The sequence below is a fragment of the Monopterus albus genome, unplaced genomic scaffold (genome assembly GCF_001952655.1).
Source record: "Monopterus albus unplaced genomic scaffold, M_albus_1.0 scaffold172.1, whole genome shotgun sequence".
Classification (NCBI taxonomy): domain Eukaryota; kingdom Metazoa; phylum Chordata; class Actinopteri; order Synbranchiformes; family Synbranchidae; genus Monopterus; species Monopterus albus.
In genome coordinates this window covers 2,612,774-2,632,944 of record NW_018128052.1, presented here as the reverse complement: position 1 = coordinate 2,632,944, position 20,171 = coordinate 2,612,774, and the positions used below count along the sequence as shown (strand labels likewise).

The 20,171-nt window shown below is 40.9% G+C and overlaps 3 protein-coding genes across 3 annotated transcripts; 1 reads left to right on the top strand and 2 right to left on the bottom strand.

The window, feature by feature from the left end:
* Nucleotides 1–117: 117 nt before the first annotated feature.
* On the bottom strand, nucleotides 118–5,135 carry nsun4 (NOP2/Sun RNA methyltransferase 4). The gene is made up of 8 exons (XM_020616148.1): nucleotides 4,980–5,135; nucleotides 4,424–4,643; nucleotides 3,697–3,868; nucleotides 3,229–3,383; nucleotides 2,937–3,097; nucleotides 2,387–2,511; nucleotides 2,136–2,268; nucleotides 118–1,940 (listed from the first exon to the last, which is right to left on the bottom strand). The coding sequence occupies exons 1-8, from the start codon at nucleotides 5,073–5,075 to the stop codon at nucleotides 1,797–1,799; spliced, it is 1,206 nt and encodes a 401-aa protein (XP_020471804.1). The 5' UTR covers nucleotides 5,076–5,135; the 3' UTR covers nucleotides 118–1,796.
* A 95-nt stretch (nucleotides 5,136–5,230) lies between these two features.
* LOC109969336 (cytochrome b-c1 complex subunit 6, mitochondrial-like) lies at nucleotides 5,231–7,532 on the top strand. Its single transcript, XM_020616149.1, has 4 exons — nucleotides 5,231–5,401; nucleotides 5,876–5,929; nucleotides 6,479–6,640; nucleotides 7,202–7,532. Exons 1-4 carry the CDS (start codon nucleotides 5,354–5,356, stop codon nucleotides 7,232–7,234), a joined length of 297 nt encoding a protein of 98 aa, XP_020471805.1. The 5' UTR covers nucleotides 5,231–5,353; the 3' UTR covers nucleotides 7,235–7,532.
* A 557-nt stretch (nucleotides 7,533–8,089) lies between these two features.
* On the bottom strand, nucleotides 8,090–16,382 carry pif1 (PIF1 5'-to-3' DNA helicase homolog (S. cerevisiae)). The gene is made up of 13 exons (XM_020616147.1): nucleotides 16,269–16,382; nucleotides 15,491–16,085; nucleotides 15,194–15,317; nucleotides 14,917–15,042; nucleotides 14,271–14,424; nucleotides 13,087–13,201; nucleotides 12,531–12,637; nucleotides 12,151–12,290; nucleotides 11,615–11,721; nucleotides 11,386–11,473; nucleotides 10,236–10,381; nucleotides 8,702–8,893; nucleotides 8,090–8,389 (listed from the first exon to the last, which is right to left on the bottom strand). The coding sequence occupies exons 2-13, from the start codon at nucleotides 16,040–16,042 to the stop codon at nucleotides 8,339–8,341; spliced, it is 1,902 nt and encodes a 633-aa protein (XP_020471803.1). The 5' UTR covers nucleotides 16,043–16,085; nucleotides 16,269–16,382; the 3' UTR covers nucleotides 8,090–8,338.
* Nucleotides 16,383–20,171: the final 3,789 nt, after the last annotated feature.

Genomic DNA, 20,171 nt, shown 5'->3' with positions numbered 1-20,171 from the left:
CAGCTAAGACACACAACTTGCCTCCACGTGTGTATTCATAACCATAACGACACCTGAATGTTCATATTGAATTGCTGTAGACACCAAACTGAATCATTAATTTCAGCAGTGGCAGGTCCATTTAAACAAGTGCTGTGCTCTTATAAGACATAGTTCATTTTTCCCTTCTGCTGTTTTAACACATGGCGTTCACTACTAATGGGTACAAGTTCACTCACTCAGTAGCTTGTGTGGTGCAAGGTAAAAACATAAGACTATTACAGTGTTTTGCATCTTTACTAACAAAAATGCAACATTTAACTTGTATTTGAAAACACAACAGAAGCATGGTTGTGTAGTTAAATCCATAATATTCATCTTTCTAATACACTACATATGTCTCTCTAACACAGGCTTACACACAGGGGACACAAATGCACAGCGCTTCATTGGCTAATTCAATAATAAAGAGGGCAGCCAGTCGAGTCTACAGACAGGCAGAATAGAGAGTAACACATCTCTAACAGTCTGCCGTCTCCTGAGTGTTAAAACATGTAAATTTATGTAAGAGCCCATAGGAAACACATATTTACAATACGTTTAGGTAATCACAAGATGTACGAATAGGCATTCAAGGCCCTGGAGACGAAAGCAGTCAATACAAAAATAGTTTTTATGTGTCATTAATTCCCTCTGCATTCCCTGATACATCCCCCTTTTAACGCAGTAATACAGTAATCACTCACAATCGCACAGAAAATTATCTGCAGTCATCTGTGGAATAAAAAAGCAGAGGGGCAAAACAGGGCGAGTCGTCCCATTTTAGCCCTCTGCTGCCTCTTTAATGTTCATCTGGGAGCCGCATGGCTGCCGTCCATCCCTGCACAGGGATGGGAGTCGGCTCCTGCACTTGGAGCAGCTTAATGACTGTGGGCTGAGGATGGTGGACTCGTTAGACACACACACACACACACACCTTTTTCACGCTACATTGCTTGGCCAGGACAACATAAAGGGTCATCGGCGGTGTGATGGAAAAAGAGGCACCTCTCTGCTCACATTATGTTGTGATAAGAGGAAACGTTTCACCTCTGAGCGATGTCGATGCAAAACAGACTCAATCCAGCTATAATAATGAAAGTTGTGCAGATTCAGATGTGAGAAGCCAAATGGTCACACAAGTCATTACCTGCCTGCTCATTATGTCCTCCTTCAATGTAGCCACATATCGCATTATTAGGCAAAGCCATGAAACCTGATGAATAACCACAGAACAACTCATTCTCATTGGAGAGTTAAAGGGAACAGGTAATTCTGATGGAAATTTGTGCTTCAGTAATGTGACCCTCCAGTCTGAAATATGCATCTGAGACAGTGCAGGAGGACGTTCATACAGGAGTTCCTCTAACCTTTGCAGACACATACTTAACGTCCTCTAGTGGGCACAGAACATACAGGATACCTTTAGTTTTTATCCACTTTTGCCACCTAGGGGGCAAAAATTAAACTGCAAGTAAAACACATGCAAAGCCGGTTTAAGTGTCCAACAAACTGTCTCGAATCTCCCTTCAATAATTCCAAAACTGAGGTCTGGCATTCCCAAGAGTCCAGAAATTTCCATAACAGCCTGCAGTTCAGCGCTGTCCAGTGGGCCCACAGCTATGGTACCAAAGTCCAGGTTTATCAACTGGAAACTTCATTTATTCTGATGTTAGAAAATGTCAGCAGTCAAGTTCATTATCAGGTAGAGTTTACAAACGTGGGTGAGTATTATTCTGGCAGCAGAGAATCCAAATGGTAACAAGCAAACTTCCAGTCTAGGTCAGCCTCTTTAGCTTGCACATGTAGATAGGCCCAAAGTTAGCAGCTAAATGTGGGATGACCATCTCACCCAGTTCTAGGTCCGGAGCGAAGTGAAAGGTTTTCTTAAACATGTGTGTGAGGGGCTGCAGATTGACAACCTGAGTTAGATTCAGTGAGAACAAGGGGGGGGGGGGGGGACAGGGAAACAAAAAAGATCAAATTATTTCAAGTAATTTGGTTTCTGTGTTCACAATCAGCAGGTCAGATCGCTTATCTTCCACTAATCTTGATTTTATCACAAAGTCTCTAATGTTGAGTTTTTTGTTAAATCTGACAGTGTGCGTCTGACTGACCTCCAGGCGGATGCCGTGGTTCTCTCCAGCCAAGCAGATGGCCTGTTCCACCACCCTCAGGTTCTGGATTTGAGAGAGCGTGCAGGTTGAGTACACGATTTCCCCACCTGGACACGCTGCTTCGATACCTGCCCTGCAGAACAGAGAGAGTGTTTGTTTATTTTTGTTCAATGGAATATTTTAACTGTATATTCTTGTGACTAAGTGTAAGCACATACTGTAAATAACACCAGATTTCCATTGAAACTTACAACAGCAGCTCCAGCTGCACCTGTGGCAGCCCCCGTCTCTCTCCAGTCCTGCTCTTACTAAATATATTGTTATCGTCCTCCATGAGAGAATGTCTGTCTGCAGTGCAAGGGACGTCAACAAGGACCTGCACACAAAAGGAAAGGAGGAGGTGGACAAAGTGGTAGCACGTGGATAAGACAATGTGATTAACTGTGGCGCAGTTAGCACCGTTGCCTCACAATGAGAAGGTTCCGGGTTCGGGCCCCACCTGGGACCCTTTCTGTGTGGAGTTTGCATGTTCTCCCCGTGCTTGTGTGGGTTCTCTCCTGGTACTCCGGCTTCCTCCCACAGTCCAAAGACATGCAGCTTAGGTTGATTGGTGTCTCTAAATTGCCCGTAGGAGTGTGTGTGTGTGTGGTTGTGGTTGTTCGTCTATGTGTTAGCCCTGCTAGTCCAGGGTGTACCCCGCCTTCGCCCAATTGCTGGCCGGGATTGCCCCCCCGCCCCCCGTGACCCCGTTCAGGGACTAAGCGGTAGAAAATGAATAAAAAAAGAATAAACTTGGCATACTCTGTCAAAAGTGTTCCTTTCAATTTCTCCCCACTTGGTGCCATCAAAGGAGGTAATGCGTAGTTTCTCTGCGGTCAAAACCTCCTTAGGAACATAGCTGTGGAGGACCCTTCTGAGTCGCAATGTCCGAGACACTGAGGCATCATTTGCACACAAAAACCCTTTGGCAGAAACACAAACGGTAGATGGTCAGCACCAACTGACTGGCAGAGCAACAGTACTAACACTCATAGACAGAGAACTGACAAGAAAGATCTCGACCTGGGCCGAGTGAAAACAGCAGTCCACTTACTGATAGCCTGGGTCTGAAGTAAAGCCAGGGTCTTGCCTCCTGGAGCAGCACAGAGGTCAAGCACACTGTGACCTTCTTGAACATCCAGTGCGAGACAAGGCAGCACAGACGCTGCATCCATCAAGTAATAACTCAATAACCCGAACATGTCTGGTCTTAAGAGGACAAGAAAGAGTCAAAGTGCTCATTTGTAGAATTACGTGGTCCTATAAAAAACATTTGGGCTAACTACACCCTTTTAAAACTAAATATGCAAAAACAAAAATACAGCTAAAATAAACATTTTGAAACACACACGCTGTGTGTACCTATAAAAAACATTTGGGCTAACTACACTCTTTTAAAACTAAATATGTACACACAAAAATACAGCTAAAATAAATATTTTGATACACACACGCTGTGTGTAGACATATAAAAACCATTTATGAGTTTGAATTTTGTCTAAGAAGTAACAAAAAAGATCACCTGGCAGATTTGAACCTGGTGATATCCCCTCTTGGAAACACTGCACACTTGATGTTAAGACTGAGCTGCAGGGGAGAGAGCTGCTGACCACTGAGGTCAGATTTCTTTACAGCATCAACACTGGATTCCTCCTCCACACCATCTGCAGATTTGTGCTCCAAGCATGGCTGAGCTGCAGAGAAGGTGAAGACAAAACGGATTATATGAGGAGAGAGATTTGTCTTTTTAATGACGTTCAGAGCGGACTGACAAGTGGTGTTTGCAGTGAAGAACGTTTAAGTTACATAAAATTAAAACAATTCACACTTAAACAACATGGTTTAGAATCATAACTCTAGTAAATAATAAAAATAAGTAAAACTATATATCAACAAAACTACATGAAATAAAAATGTAGCCTTTTATAGACCAGGGTCTATCTCAGAGCAAAAGATACAAAGAAGTTGCAGTCATCTGGGCAAGAAGAAGAATTTGTGCTACAATTAGATTCAATCACTGAGATGTGAAGTTGAAATGATATAACATTTACATAAAATTACTTCCAGCAATTAAGAATGTTCAAAGCTTTTGAATGACAAATGGAAATATATCTTTTGCTGTTCTTAAAAAAGACAACTCAGTTTCCGACTCAGTATCAAAGCTTAAAAATGCTGCTTTCACTGCCAGAGTAAACTAATAAGCCAGCACAGGCAGGTATACTGTGAACACTGGACACACACACACCTACCTTGCGTGTCAGTGTCGCTGATAAAGTCTCTGGATCCCTGTGCTTGGAGGTCTGCCAGAACATCATCATAGGAAAAATTGTTGAGCAGGGCTCCGTATTTTTTCTCAGAGAGCAAGGCAACTCGGACTGATGGCCAGAGCTGCCCCAGCTGGATGCTGTAGGTGGCATCAAAATGTTGCAGGGCCAGGGTGGTAGGGGGGTACTTCGGACGAGTAGCAGCCTGTCCACAAGGCAGGGAGGTCAAAACACAGATTTTAAAGGCTAGCTTGATTGTGTGAGGATGATAATGTAATGAAAAGGGCAAAAAAGAGGGAGCAGCCTATAGACATGTGAAGACCAGGTCAGTTCACGATTTTATACTTTTCAGTAGAATTCTACAAAAGAATATTTAGCAAAACAAAACAACTGCTGATGTGATTATTTATTAACATAACTCATTGGATTCATAAATGCTGCTTTCATTAATTTATTGTATGCTATTCTTGACAGCTCCAAACCTACAAACACCTCACGCTACGTCTAATAGACTTTATTTTTTAGTATGTTCACAACGTACCCACTTTTCTTTCACTCGGTTTCGTCTGGGCGTTAAACTCCTTAAATCTTTCAGTTTTCTCATCAGAAGTCTGGTATCCATGAGCAGCGCCATCATGCAGTGCGACAGTTTTTAAGTCCGTCTTCGCTCCAATAGAAAACAAACGTTCCGTACACAAGAGTTTTTTTTTTTAATGGGCGGGCCTTACACAAACTCAAGGTGAATTATTGGTCCATAGCAACTTCAATAATCCTGTTTACCAATAAGAAACTATATCCGGTGATCCATGTAGTCGTTTCCTTCGTGTGACCGACCTCACGTCCTCTAGGAGAAGCGAGGGTGCTGGTGAGCTAGGACACCTATTTGGTTTTTTGGTGACTTTCAGAGCTGTAATCATGGGTTTCGAGAAGAAAATGCTCACGCACGGAGATCCTGAGGAGGAGGTAATTAAAATACCGCTGTGTGTTTTTTTAATTGCTTTTATATGTGTGCTGGATAGTTAACCTACCAGACATGGCCGACTGTGCTTTTATCGATGTATTCCTCACTTAACCCAAAACGTATCCTAACATTAGACAGTAAACAGTTTTTAGCAGGGGGAATATTAATGCGTTAGCAGAGTTGTAGCGTAAGTATCAAACGTGGATGGCTTAATTGTAACATAAGATGTATCAGAGTTTAAGTTGTGCTCATGTTTATAATGGTCGGTCCAGAGTAAGCTACCCCTTCTGCATTCGTTAGCTAGTTAATCTTTGTAGCATCTAGCACAGGTTGTTCCCCAGTTAACATAGCTACAAACAGATGCCTCTCAAATTTAATATAACTGTGTACATTGTATTGTAAATGTAAATTGAGCAGTATTATCATTTTAAGTTCAACTTATGAATGTGTTTGAAACACTTATTGTTACTGAATAGGAAAAGGATGCACCTGCAGAGGAGGAGGAGGAGGAGGAAGAGGAAGAACTGGTGGCAAGTTTTTTTTTTTTTTTTTTTTTTAGATTTAACCTTCCTTGTTATTTCCCCCCCCCTGCCATTATACACAAGGCTGCCTTAGTAAAAACCATATCTGCCCTTAAAATATACATTTTAAGAGCAGAAATGGTTAAAACAATTGATAGTAAAACTGCTGCTGTAGGTAATATTGTAGTACGCATTGTGTAGCTAAACTGTATTGTGTGTATTACACAGCACATACTCAGATGTACATTATAAGCTGTGCTTTACTTATTGTAGTTGTATGTTGTACACAAAATCACAGTCAAGTAAAGGTACAATTATACCAGCATGAAAATGTATAGAATTTGTATTTTCTGCATTAGTTATTGAAATTGTTTGATTCTAAAATCACCTTCACAAACAGCTATGATTCTCTGAGAAACATTTGAAGAGTTGGGCTTTGAAATCATGAGAGGATACAGTGAATCATATTGGTGCAAAGTTTCTGGGAGGAGCCATCGTGTTTAAGAGATTTGTTTAATGATCGTCACAATGGTGTTGGTATTGTCGCATCCCTCTCAGGACCCCCTAGAAACAGTACGAGCCCAGTGTGAGAAGACTGAACACTGTGTGCACCTCAAGGAGCGTCTGGAGACCTGTGAAACCCGGGTCAACTCTAGGTCCAAGACTTTCGAGGATTGCACAGAAGAACTGTTTGACTTCCTGCATGCACGGGACCACTGTGTAAGTCTGTGTGAAAGACCCTTGGGGAGTTTCTTATGTCTCTTATATGATCGTTCCTCAATCTTCACTTGACCTGGAAGTCTTTTTGGTCGACCAAAGACGTTCCAAGTCTCTTATATTGATGAGGGAGTAGGCTGCTGGAGGAGCCATGAGCAAGGAAACATGAGATCGTCCTTTGCAGAAGTCTGTTATGAATCAACTCATCTCTTTGGCAGAACTCAGTTGGTGATTGCACGCTTCAGATGAAGCATAGGGCAAAAGGCAATCTCATGTCATTAATAATACGTTTCCGTGAGTCCTCCCTCCTCATGTTTTCCTCACATCTTACATGGGCAGGACTAAGACACAAGGAAAAGATGCAAGTGAGGGAAATGACCACCCATATTTAAGAGACTTGAGTAACACCCAAAGAGAGGATGGCAACTGAGAAAACCTCAGTGTGCACTTACTTTTACTTTGGTTAAAGACCAGATTTAATATGATTTCTTTTGATTAAGAGCTTGATTTGCACCTCATGTCAATCAATGACAATGCTAATTTTGTTCTCCTCTCTCTTTATAGGTATCACACAAGCTGTTCCACAAATTGAAATGAATCTGCCTTTCCCAGTTCCCGCTGTAGAATCAGTTTAACTGTTAAAACAGTTCTGACATGCTCTGTATTAATGTAAATGAATTTTCTTGGGTACCTGAACTAATGCATGCCACACATTCTGTTTGTAGTACATGTAGACAGGCTGAGAATTATGAATCAGTGCTTGTATGCGTGATGGTTGCATCCAGGTTGTGCAAAGAAGACTCGTACTAATGTGGTCACAGCATATGGGAAATGCAGTTTTTCCTCAGATTCCGTGTTAAACTCATTGTTTGGAAAATAAAGGCTTTCTTCAGTTTGTTGGGCTGCTGTTTTTCCCCCATATATGGGAGTGACTTTATAAAGAAATGACTGTATATAGTAGTTAATCTGTGACAGGGTGATACAGACAATTGATATTGCACTCATCACAGAATTGCCTGTTAATTACTGTAATTCCAAAGTTAATCCTGTGCTTGTCTTATATTTAGTTGTATAGTGTTTCACATTTATTGGAGAAACTAGTAAGTATGTACTGGATGAGGAGTATAACTGTATGGTGGGTGTATAGAGTTTTTACTATGAAGTGATTATAATTTACCCAGCCATGTTAAGGACTTGGACCAAACTTGTCACCGGTGTCAAGCAAAGATGGCCTATAGGTGACATTGATTCATAGTCTCTTACAACATAAGTGTCCTGAAGCCATAACGTACTGCATGCACCTCCCAAACAACCCACAAAGCAACTGTTTATATCGACTACTGAAGGCAGGGATAGATTTTATTTTCCATTACCTAAACCGGTAAGTCAATTATTTCCATATGAACTAAAACTCTAAAAGGATGCTTTGCACAAAGTCATAAACTGAGTAAAACTTTATTTGAATACATGCTAACAATCATAATTAAATAAAATTCAGTCTAATAAAAATACTCAAAAAGCAAAAGTACCAGAAATAACCACATGGTGGCAGTGTGACTTCAAGTAGTAGCAGTTCAAAGAGGAACCATGAGGCAGATGCTGAACGTTGTCATTTAGGGAAAATGATATTGTCAATAGAGGTGTAACAGATGCCGACTCATGCACACAGTGCATAACATACGGATAAAGTGATTCTCCTGCTCAACAAAAGTTTTCTTTGCTGCTGTTGCCCAAAAAATCGTCCATGGTGGCCTGTTGACAGAGGAAGTTATTTTACAATCGAGTAGTTTGTGGTAATGTTTCTTAAACTCTGCAGCACTCTCATTTAATGTGAGCCATATAAAATTAAATGTCTCAATTGTGCTTTACACTTGCTATATTGGTGATTCTACAGTAATACAGAATCTGTGCTGTATTTAGTGCACACTTAAAAGTGAGTACTGCAGTTTGGTACATGAAAATGATCACTTTCATGAAACAATATACAGTTTAGCTAAAAAGTAAATGAAAGGTTGAACAGGTTATAAAATAGGAACAACCAGTCAGTAACAACTCTGCACTCACCTGCATGAGCAGCCGCTCCTTCCTCAGTTTCTTGTAGAAGAGGAGAACATCTGGATCCACTCTCACCACACGGGGGTCAAAGTCCATGACCCTCAGACCCTCCAGGCTCCGAGCTCGAGACAAGGCCACGTAAGCCTGGCCGCTCTCAAACACACGTGCCAGAGAGATTTCCACACAGTCAAGTGTCATGCCCTGCAATAAATCCCCAATCACAGTTACAGGTCAGGATAAATCAATATGCAAACACTGTTTTCACAACCCACAATTCACTTTGTACATAAAGTTAGACATTCCAGTATTTGACCTTTAAATAAAGTCACCCCACCCCGCAGAAGGGGTTTCATTTTTTGTCCCTGTGCATTAGCTCCGCTACTATAGATCATATATTGGTGACACATGGGTCGTGACTAAGGAACTCAATTACCCAGAGGGCCTCTTTTTCCATTTCTAATCAATTTCAGAGGCTAAAGTTAGGACAAGAGTCTGCTGGGAGAGCAGAGTTAGAGCTTCTGGCGAGGCTGCTGATTGGTGAGGATGACATGTCACAGCTCATTTATGTGTTGCAGCTACACCAGACCTGTATAGCAATTTTCTTCATGTACCATTGTTGTACCCAGCCTCATCTAGCTCGAGTTATTGCATGATTTTGAAACTGTCAGTGGGAGCATAAGGGGAGAGTGTTAAATCAGGGACGTTTCAATTATATGGTCAGTAGATTCCACTAGGAGGCAGAGTCAATACAAAAAAAAAAGCATCTGTAAATTTGAGCTTAAATCTTCATAACATGAATAAATGTGCCTTTGTTTTCATCTCTAACTGGGACAAAATACAAGTTAAACTGGTTCTGTTTGTGTGGAATTTGAACTAAAATGTAAAAGGTAAGACTGATTATAGCTCAGTGCTGCCTGATAAATACCAGGCAAAAACATTGTGGGTTCACCTGTAAACCAGATGCTCTCACGCTGTAAAATTGCACAGCGAGTTAGAGTCAAGCCCAGCCATCCATCACAATGAAAAATAAAGTAGGTAGTGGCATAAACAGCAATATGCATACTGAACAGGAACCTCTTTAAAAATAGACTAATACTGAAGCCAGAATCCACACCACATACTGGTTCTACACAGTATATACTGGATACTACTTGATTTTAAATCTGAACCCATTATACAGTTCTGACTTGGCTCTCGTCTCCTTTAACCTCATCTGACAAGCAATAATGTGGATAAGACTGAGCATTCAAGGCTAGCTCAGACACTGCCAAAGAACTGTCAGCCATTTTTTGCCATCTGCTAGTGTTTATCAAAAGTGGTACAAAAAGAAAAAGAAATTAGTTTCAGGCCATTTGTCAAGTGATTCATTCATTCATTCAAGAGAAACCCACACAAAACACTGGTCTCCCTTAGCAACAGTGAACAATGTTTTCCTCGAAGAGAAAGGAAGACTGTGGGGATTGTAGGAGCATTTCTCTCTCTAATATTTGTGGGTTGAGTTGCAGCTAATACACCGTGCGGCTACGACTGAACCTGCACTCACCTGGCTCTTGTGGATGGAGATGGCCCAGGCCAGTTTGAGTGGCAGCTGCTGTCGACTCAAGTGGATTCCACCACCAGCCTTAAACACCCAGCGCTCTGGCTTCAGCACCTCTGTAACGCCACACAGGAAACGTACACGTGGGAGTCCTGGGAAAACAGGGAGTGAGTCAGTACATGGAAGTAACCACCACTGCTATTTGTGAAAAGAGAACCTGTGGTGTTTCCCTTAAAGTCATTTACATTTTGCTTCTGTCAGTCTGGCAAATTCAACATTCAAGTTCTTCAATTGCAAGTCCTCCAGTGATGATTTTCTATGTTAATGGAAGCTGTCGCAAGTGACGGCAGTGGCAAAGCAGCTCTAAACTGCAGGTGTTGAACAGATGGCTGTGATTCTGTGGCCAGGTTTAACCATAACTTTGGAGTGGATAAGGTTATGGTGTACAGCTGTGACTGTTGTTGATGCACCATCTCTGCCATCTTGTAGCTGCAGTTGCCTATACTCATATTTAAAAGTAACATACATGAGTAGCTGGAGTGAGCAAACTTAATCAACAGAAAGTAGTGAAAGATGTCACAGTGATAGACAATGTTAAAGACATGTACACAGAACTGACAACTGGCAGAAAAGCTGAGTTGAGGAAGCTACTTTGAAAGCAACAGCTTTGCAAGGCACCAATTATTTCAGTTACTGAAGTGGCACTACAGCAAAGCAATGTACATGTGATACAAAATTATAACAAATATGATTAAAAAAAAAAAAAAAAAAAGCAATTTAGTTGAGTTTATTACCCGAGACCTAAAGTTATCCTAAAAGTAATTTAACTACATGGCTTTGCTGCGTGATTCTGGGGTGTGGTGGATTTCCATATGGAGGGAGGAGAACTAGGTAGGAAGGAAAGGAAGAGAAGAGTACAGAGAAAGATCAGCTAGATAGGGAGGGTTTTATGAGAAACAAAAGCACTCTGTAGATGGAACGCAGAAGTAGCCTATCTATAGGCAGGAGGCAGAAAAGGGGTGTGATAAGGGCATGGTCCTGCTCCTGAACCTTCGATGTTCATCTTTATCACAACCTATAGGATTGTCAGTGAATTACAGCATTTCTAAGCAGAACTGAATATATTTATTTACTAATCAAATAATTGATTACTGACCAGTATTTCCAGACTCAAAAGCCACCACAACTCCTCGTGCTCCATTCACCAGACCTTGAGTGATGTCCAGGTTCTTTGTCAGCATGACCTTAAAAAATAAAACATCACAGAAAATTTCAAAGCATGTCTTCACTCAGACTTGACATGTATCAGACCAACAGGGCTGCATGCCAACCTTCAGTAGGTTATGGAGATAATGGAAGATGACAAGAACATTCTGCAGTCAAACCTGAGCTCCCACTTTGAGCTGGATCAGTCTGCTGACTGGGCTGTGGGCATCTATAGTCTTCACCAGGGCTGGGTCACTGTCTAGTGCCTCAAACACACGCGCTGAGCCTGAGGGGCAGGAGCAGATTTATTAAAAAAGGTGGGTAAAAATCATATTGTGAAGGCAAGCACTTTCACTGTATAAAATATTATGGGGGACAGGCAATAACCTAGGTATCTTAAGTCTGAAACCATAAACAAACAAACAAAAAAAAAAGTTGAGTAGGCCTATGTGCACAAAAAAAGACTAAAACTTTGAAACTAATGTCACAAACACTCCCTACGGTTTTCTAATGAAAGTACAAAATAAAATACAACCACAACAGGAGTCAGAAAGCAAATGTTTGCAAAGGCTCAAAAGGTGGAAACAGGTTTCAACAAAGCAAACACCAGACTCAAGTCGTGGGCAACAGTTTTCAAGTGGATCCAAGCCAAACAAACCAACACCTGTGTTGTGCTAAAAACCCAATAAACATAATTGAACGGAAGAATCCATACCTGGCAGCTGTTGGAGTTTCTTCTCGTTTGTGAGCTCCACGTCATCTTTATGCGTGCACAGCCTGGTCGCTAGGATCCCGTCCCTCTCGATGCGATGGTAGGCACTCGCTATCAGTTTAGTGGTGACTTCCTCCGTCACCCTGAATGGTGAGAGAGAACCTCGCCTTCAGAAAGACTATTTTTCTGGGAAAGCATAAATGTTTTGCAGTACAAAAAAATAAAATAAAATAAAAAATGAACTGCTGTCCCTTTATCAGCTGTATGTTAATTTCTGTAAAATATTTAGGTGGACACAACATTGGACTGTACATTTGGTAGAAAACATTCCCATCACAATACAGTGGCATAGTTTGAGAAATGGACAGTGCCTATTATATTACCTGCCCACTCTCACTGCCTGCAGGAGAGAAATGAACAACTTGTCCGTTTGCCTTCTCACTTCCGTTAGCTCCATGTTGAGTTGGATGACCTTACGCCAACTCCTGGCCTGAACAGCGATAATGGAAAAAGATCCGTTTTGCTCTAACATCTATTAATGTTCTTCAGGAAATGAGCAAAATGTCTGTAGAACAGCTGCTGACTCATGGGAACAAGGTAGACCAGCCTGAATTGAATAACTCAGTACATTAAAGGTTTATGTACTCGGAGAAACTTATGAGGATATATTAAAACAACAACAACATTTAAAACAAATTTACTGCTCCAGTAAAGAACATCTTGTTTATATTCAGCTTTTACTTCCAGGTACATAAATCTAGTGCACAAAATATTCCCATTACCAACTAGTTGAATGGATGTATTTCTGAAGCAGTCCCCTTACTGGGTTGTTACAAATTTTTCTTAAATCGATTGCCCTAATGACCTATCGGTCTGTTGGCACACAACATCACTAACAAAATGAGATTAACAAACAGGGACGTCCTGGTCTGTACAGACCTGGAAGCAGAAGCTGGCCTTTTCTTTTCCCTTAGAAACAGGAGGCAGCTGGAGGAAGTCGCCACACACAATCAGCTGGATACCGCCAAACGGCTCGGATGACCTCCTGACTGACCTGTGACAGTGCAGCGAAAAGGTGCACATCACTGAAGGTTAATATGAATTAACGTGCCAGTGACTTTTACAGGGCTGCAACTAACAATTACTTTATCAGTTAATTTGACACATAGCTTCTCTATTAATTGCAAAATAAATAAAAACAGGTTTTTAGAATGTTTTAAAACTTATTAAAAATAAAAACACTGAAATATCCCGTTGACAGAACCCTTTGTTATGACACTTACAACTGAGCTCTAGTGCATCCTCCTCCTATCAATGGTCGAGATGCTTCCACAGCTTGATTAGAGTCCCCTTGTGCCTAATTTAATGCACTGGATATAATCAGGAAAGGCACACACCTGTTTGTATAAGGTCTCACAGCTGATGGTGTAAAACAAAGTCATGAGGTCGAGAGAACTGTCCACAGACCCACGAGACAGGACTGTGTAAAGACACAGATCTGGGGAAGGATACAAGAACACTTCTGCAGCATTGAAAGTGCCCAAGAGCACGGTAGCCTCCATCATTGTCTCTGGAAGAGATTTAAACCACCACCAGTCTTCACAGATCTGGTCACCCAGCCAAACTGAACAATCGGGGAATCAGGGCCTTGGATGCAGAAAAATATAAAGCAACTCTGAATGAAAACCTTCTCCAGAGTGCTCAAGGCTGGGGCAAAGGTTTAGATTTAACAAGACAACAACCCGAAGCATACCGCCAAGAAAACACAGCAGTGTCTTCAGGAAAGCTCTGTGAAAGTCCTGGAGTGGCCCAGCCATAGTCTGGACCTGAACACAATAGAGCGTCTCTGGAGAGACCTGAAAACCATCCAACCTGGTTGACCTTGAACAATTCATCCAAGAAGAATGGAAGAAAACTCCAAAAGAAAGATGCTGAGCTTGCAGCTTCATTCTCAAGAGGAATTGAGGCTGGTGATGTTGCCAAAGGTACTTTAAACAAGTACTAAGTGAAGGGTCTGAATACTGATGTAAATGGGATATTTCAGTCTTTCATTTTTAAGATATTTTCAAAACATCCTGTTCTTCAGATTGATGCTGAACTTGACTGTGGTATTCTCATCTCACCTGGCCACCGACTCGAGTTTATCAAAGAACTGGGCCTCCACCATGGAGATCTCATCAATGATGAGGTGTCGACAGCTCGTCCAGTGCTGCAGCACCCTGGGCCTCTGGGCCAACTCGATACACTGCTCCAGCGGGGCAGAGCCGGAGCCGATACCTGTAAAAAACATGTTTAGAAAGAAAGAAAAAAAAAGATAATAAAGACACAAGCAGATGGTCAGAGGGGACACAAATGAGTAACACTTCATACAAATACTCAATTCACACCCTCTACTTTATATTGAGATTTAATTACAAACATCTGTTATTCTGGAAAGCCACCCGACACCACCTCTTCAATTATATTAAAGATTCATAATCTGAAATACGCCATCATAGACCTTGTAATGGAGTTAAAGGCTGCAGCTCTGCTTTAAAATAAGGACAATCAAAAGAAGTAACAGACAAAGCCCTGTTTCTTTGTACTGAAGGTGGCGTTTTTTTGAAACAAGGAGTTTGATCAGTTACTTGGATCATCTAAACTTGTGATTAAAAAAAAAAAATATATACAGTATATGACCTCTACACATCCCTAACAACTGATTATGGACTTTTTATAAAAAGATGCACACAAACTCTGTTTGGTGTCTTCTGATGCTCAGTTACTGACCTGCAAAGCTGTGTAATGTTGTTCCTCCAATGTGACACGCAGCCACTCCTGTGCTGGCTGTTGCAAAGGTGCTCTTCGGAGGAAGAGATCCCATGATTCGCTTGAGTAAGAAGGACTTTCCTGTACCTGAAAAACAAAAACAGATGAGCTTAGAACAGAGGTAAAACACGGTGGCTGTCTTATGAAACGAGATTCCGTCCAGGTTGTCTATTGGAAATAAAAGCAATTACAAAACATGTTGTGAAAATGTAATGTAAATTTCTGGTCACACACATACCTGCACTTCCAGTGAAGAAGACATTCTTGCCACTCAGCACTGCACTGAGGACAGCAGCCTGTTCTTTATTCAGCGTACATGAGGGCAGAGAGAGAACGGGCTTCTTACTGGGGTTCTGCTTCACCTGAAATAGTAAACAAAGCTTGTTTTTAAAGGTAGCATAAATAAAGTGTGGACAAAGAACATGGGAGTTGACATATAGGACAATACAGATTAGGAAATGTGATTGATCAAAGAGGAAAACTGTCAGAACCATCAAGGTAAGTCATAATATATTCTTGTGTGTGTCCAACTCACTGGGCTGAAGTTACTGTCACTCCTCGACCTTTTCACCTGTTGTCCTCCTCCTGCCACAGTGGTCTTATTGGTGCGATCTGACAGTCCTGTGGGTGCTTCTTTACTTCTCAGCTTGTTGACCTTCTGGATGTCCTTCTGCTGCAGTGGGCTGATGGCCTCGAAGCTGCGGGGCAGACCAGCTCTGAGCTTCTCTCTGTCACTCAGAGGCTTGCTGCTCTGCCAGGCCTGGTGTTTGATGCTCAGGGTTTTGAGGAAGAGGCTCAGCTGGTCAGGGGGGCAGTTGGAGATGAGCACCTGGATGTTTTCAGGGAGCAGTTTGATGGTGCACTTCCCATCCCTGGCGAACTTGGTGAACAGTTTAAACTCTTTGAGGCGGTAACTTTGCGAGACTTTTCCGTCGTGGAAGCGGAGCATAATCTCTTGGAACTCGTTCCGACCCAGAATAACAGAGGCTTTACGGATGTGCTGCCTCCGGGGGGCCTGGCCGGATGTATCTAGCCGCTCCACGGTCACACAGCACTGCAGCTGGGCACCATCCTCTCCCGGTAACATTGCAGCAACTCCCAGATAATTGATTCGTGAATAGCACCTTGCTCTGGCGGTTTCAGAGGACATTAGTGATTCAACACAATGAGACAGTGCATGCAGTAGGAAACAATATTTTAACAGTGAACTAAAACAAAGTAACGTTATGCAACTCCATTCAGCATAACAATTCAATAACAATTTGACTTCGAGATGGAAATGCTTTGTAAATGTAGTTATCCTCAACTCTTACCTCTGTCTCTTAAGAAATTATATCCCGACTTCTGTATCCCCTTTCTCTCAGCTGCCCCTTAATTTCTGAACGCGAAACTACCGATTTTCAAATTGTCAGTGCGTGAAATCAACCAATGGCAGTGCGACGTTCTTAGCCAATCACAGGTAGGAAATTTAATAAAGCACCCAATGAAAGACGAGAAGGGCCGTACTCGTAGTGTCACTGACCAATCGCCTAGAAGACGACCGGTGACGTCATATTTGAGAGCGCTACACATGGCCTATGCGGAAGTAGTATAAAAACACTACAGCGGAGACGTAACCATAAATTTAGTTGATATTAAATGGAGACTAGTTTAATGTTTTTGTTGGTTACTTATACTTGATTTTGTGTTTGCTCTGTATTTCTGCCCTGTAGCCTGTGTAAAAGATATAGCAACTGTTGATCGTGGTCTGTACTACGTCAGCAGGCAATCTTAGGGTATTAGTAAGCTCTATAGATTGTCTTTGTGCTGTTTTAAAAATTTAAGTGGTTAAAACTTTTTCTGTCCGGTCTGAATTCTCAAGTATGGAGTGTCAAGTCCAAGGTCTGCAACCCTGACCTTGTGATCATGAATGTTAATGATAGAGATTTTGATGCCAAATGGGAAATAAGCAAACAATCAATTGTCAACAAGTGAGTTCTTGTTTGTTGCACTGCTTTAAGCCAGTTATAACACTCACCACCCACACACATCTCATGCAGCATTTAATATTTTCTCGTTGCTATACTTTCATACCATGAAGCTTCCCAGAAGCTGATTACATACCTCCACAGCCCAGCAACTGTCATTAGACAAGGTTGACCTAACCCAATAAATTTTTGAAGTAACTCAACTGTGACATGTCAGCTGGTGGGAGGTGGGGGTATGAACCATGAGGGCGCTTGATCAGTGTAAATCAGTCCCACCGTAGCCATCAGCCAGGATTGTCTAAATGTGTCCGGAAACTAAAGGTAATTTATAAAGCAAAACATCACCACAACCAGCCTCAAAAGATTACATTTTAAAATATTGCCAGTGCTTTGACATTAATTTGAGACTCAGTGGTGTAGACAAATTTCATGCACTGAAGATTGTGCAGTACAAATATTCAAGGTTCCATTAATATTCCACGGTCTGTTATTCTTGAGACAGGTGCTCATTAGACTTGATATCCTGAGCTTGTTTGACTCTAGTTAAACTGGTGGGTGCTGCAGCAGCAGGCATGTGGAGAGAAAAATAGAAAATGTTTGATGAGTGGCATTCAGGGCTTCCCTGTGTGTACAACTCAGTGAGCTGAAGTTAATGTTACTCCTCCAAAGATTTAAAAAAGAAAGAAAATTCCTGTTATGAAAAACAGAACTTTCTGTGTAAAATTGCACCAGTTAAATTGATTAACATTTGAACAGTAGATTCCGTCCTGGGAGTTTTTAATTGATATGGGACATTTAAAGTAAACTCTGGCATCTGATGTGACTGCAGATTCCCTGGGCCATGAGGGTAAATGTAGTATAAGTATGAGACATGACAAGGCTCTTTTGAAACCACAAAAACCTTTAATACTATGAATTCTAAACAAGCAGAAATGTAATTGCAGGTACATTCAGTTTTCCACATTCTGTGAAAATGGAAATATAAGGTACATCTAATATGCATTACAGGAGGGGATATTTAAAAGCTTGAAGCTAATACACTTTTAAATGCATTTTGTGCTCATAGAGCAATTTTCCTCAGCAATAAGCTGTGTTAGAACACATTTTCATTAAAGCTGGGTGATGGTTCTGTTTAACTATATTAAAATGGCACAGGCTAGCTTTTAACACTGTCATCACACACAGTCCTATGGCCTATGTTGATATCACATTATAAAGAAAATAACAATGACTCACAAAATAAATGTGTTTTTCTATACTGAGTATTGTTGATGTTGGTGTTTTGCTCTTGACAAAAATTTCACATTATACTTAGTCTGTTTTCTCCTTTGCATATTTGATCCTTCTGTTGGCCCACCTTGCATAACCCAATGCCACTGTATATCAGCGGGGACCATGTGGAGAGGGTGTCGGCCTTCCGCTTCTGGGAGTGCATATTAAGAGGGACCTGACCTGGGGTGTGAATGCCTCTAAACTGCTTAAAAAGGCCCAGCGGAGACTGTACTTCCTACGTGTGGTCAGAAAGAACAACATCTCCCAGAGACTGCTGGTGTCCTTCTATCGGTGCTCCATTGAGAGCATCCTTACATACTGTATATGTGTATGGTACAGCAGCAGCAGCAAGGTGGCTCAGAGGAAAATGCTCCAGAGGGTCATTAATACGGCCCAGGAGATTGTCGGCTGCCCTCTCCTCACTTTGGAAGAACTACACAGTTCCCGCTGCCTCAAAAAAGCCCAGAACATCATTAAGGATTCTTCACATTCAGGATGTTCACTCTTTGAACTGCTGCCGTCAGGTAGACGTCCGGTGAGAAGTCTGTTGTTTATTTCATTTTTCTAGCAGTTAAGTTTTATATATGGTCTCTACCGACTGGAGGTCACTCTAAAAATTGTTGTATGTGTTACAATGACAATAAAGGATTATCTTATCTTATTTTATCTTATCTAATGACATATTTGCTCTGGACATTAACACAAAAACACAGTAAAAGCATATAAATTATGTTAGATAATGACTTGTATTTCTCAGTTTTCTCTTTTCCTCCTCCTTTTCTTCTCTCCTTCCTTCCTGCAGTGGCTTTCTAATGACCGTTCAGTAATAGAGCTACAGACAGAAACAGAGCCTCTACCTGTAACCTGTCAAAGTAAAGGGCACTCAACCATTCCCCTGTTCACCCATACACATACGTACACACAAATGTCCACTGACTGTGGTTCATACTACAGATCCATTTGAAGGTGCCAAAACATTTCCCATCCAGCAGCTAATTGTGTATCCCTTTTAAATAGGCAGTCTAAGATGGGAAAGAGCAGCTACAGACCCAGTAGGTAGGTGCACTTGGTTTGATTTATACTGAATTATTTATTTAGGGGGATAGGAATAACAATATGTAAACCAGTTGTTACCTACAGCATCTCAGTAAACCTCTTCATGTTCTAATAAAGGGTCAAGACAAGAAGTATTAGTTAAAATATCCCTTCTTATGTCTGGTTTATATATTAGTGCTGCAGTAATAACAAACCCTTTGATGTAAAATATCTTCACTCTGAAAGTGGTCATTCCTGGATGAGGAATCGTTTAACTTTTCAGACTTAAAATTCATTTTTGTCATATTCATATTCATTCATGTTTGTCTTCTGTACTTTTACTCAACATTTTTAACGGAGGACTTTTTCTTCTAACAAAGTATTTGTACTTGATGACATTTTTACTGTAACCTAAGTACAGGATCAGAATACTTGTCATTTTTATGCTTTCAATGTGTAACATGTTAATTAATGAGCTTTATATGTGCATGCTACCTTTGGTCAAAGTCAGTCTGTATGCTAAGCTACGCTAATCAGCTACTGATAAAATGTATACAGTAAATACAATTAAGTACAATTTTGAGATATCTGTACTTACTTGACTATTTTCATTTTCTACTACTTCATACTTCAACTTCACTGCATTTCAGAGGTAAATATTGTACTTATTTTTATTGCATTTATTTGATAACCTTATTTACTGGTCACTTTTCAGAATTAAATTAATTATACAGCATACACTATAATTATAAGACTATTGATTCCTAGTAGGACATTCATAAGCTACCCAGCAATAAGTGAAGTCATTCAAATTATAAGCGCATATGGTAATTATAATTCAATAATTATAACCCAATAATATGATATACATTAATGTGCAATATGCCATTCTGCATAATAAGTACTTTTGCTTTTGGCACTTTAAGTATGTTTTGATACAAA

What these genes read in the sequence shown, in the direction of transcription:
- nsun4 (XM_020616148.1), bottom strand. Translation starts at nt 5,075, where the DNA reads ATGATGGCGCTGCTCATGGATACCAGACTTCTGATGAGAAAACTGAAA. An exon ending in CAGCGACACTGACACGCAAG is followed by an intron (nt 3,869 to 4,423) that starts GTAGGTGTGTGT and finishes CCTTCTCTGCAG; the next exon opens with CTCAGCCATGCTTGGAGCAC. An exon ending in ACCAGGTTCAAATCTGCCAG is followed by an intron (nt 3,384 to 3,696) that starts GTGATCTTTTTT and finishes TGTCCTCTTAAG; the next exon opens with ACCAGACATGTTCGGGTTAT.
- LOC109969336 (XM_020616149.1), top strand. Translation starts at nt 5,354, where the DNA reads ATGGGTTTCGAGAAGAAAATGCTCACGCACGGAGATCCTGAGGAGGAG. An exon ending in ACGGAGATCCTGAGGAGGAG is followed by an intron (nt 5,402 to 5,875) that starts GTAATTAAAATA and finishes GTTACTGAATAG; the next exon opens with GAAAAGGATGCACCTGCAGA. An exon ending in AGGAAGAGGAAGAACTGGTG is followed by an intron (nt 5,930 to 6,478) that starts GCAAGTTTTTTT and finishes CATCCCTCTCAG; the next exon opens with GACCCCCTAGAAACAGTACG.
- pif1 (XM_020616147.1), bottom strand. Translation starts at nt 16,042, where the DNA reads ATGTTACCGGGAGAGGATGGTGCCCAGCTGCAGTGCTGTGTGACCGTG. An exon ending in GTGACAGTAACTTCAGCCCA is followed by an intron (nt 15,318 to 15,490) that starts GTGAGTTGGACA and finishes TTACTATTTCAG; the next exon opens with GTGAAGCAGAACCCCAGTAA. An exon ending in GAAACTCCAACAGCTGCCAG is followed by an intron (nt 11,722 to 12,150) that starts GTATGGATTCTT and finishes CCTGCCCCTCAG; the next exon opens with GCTCAGCGCGTGTGTTTGAG.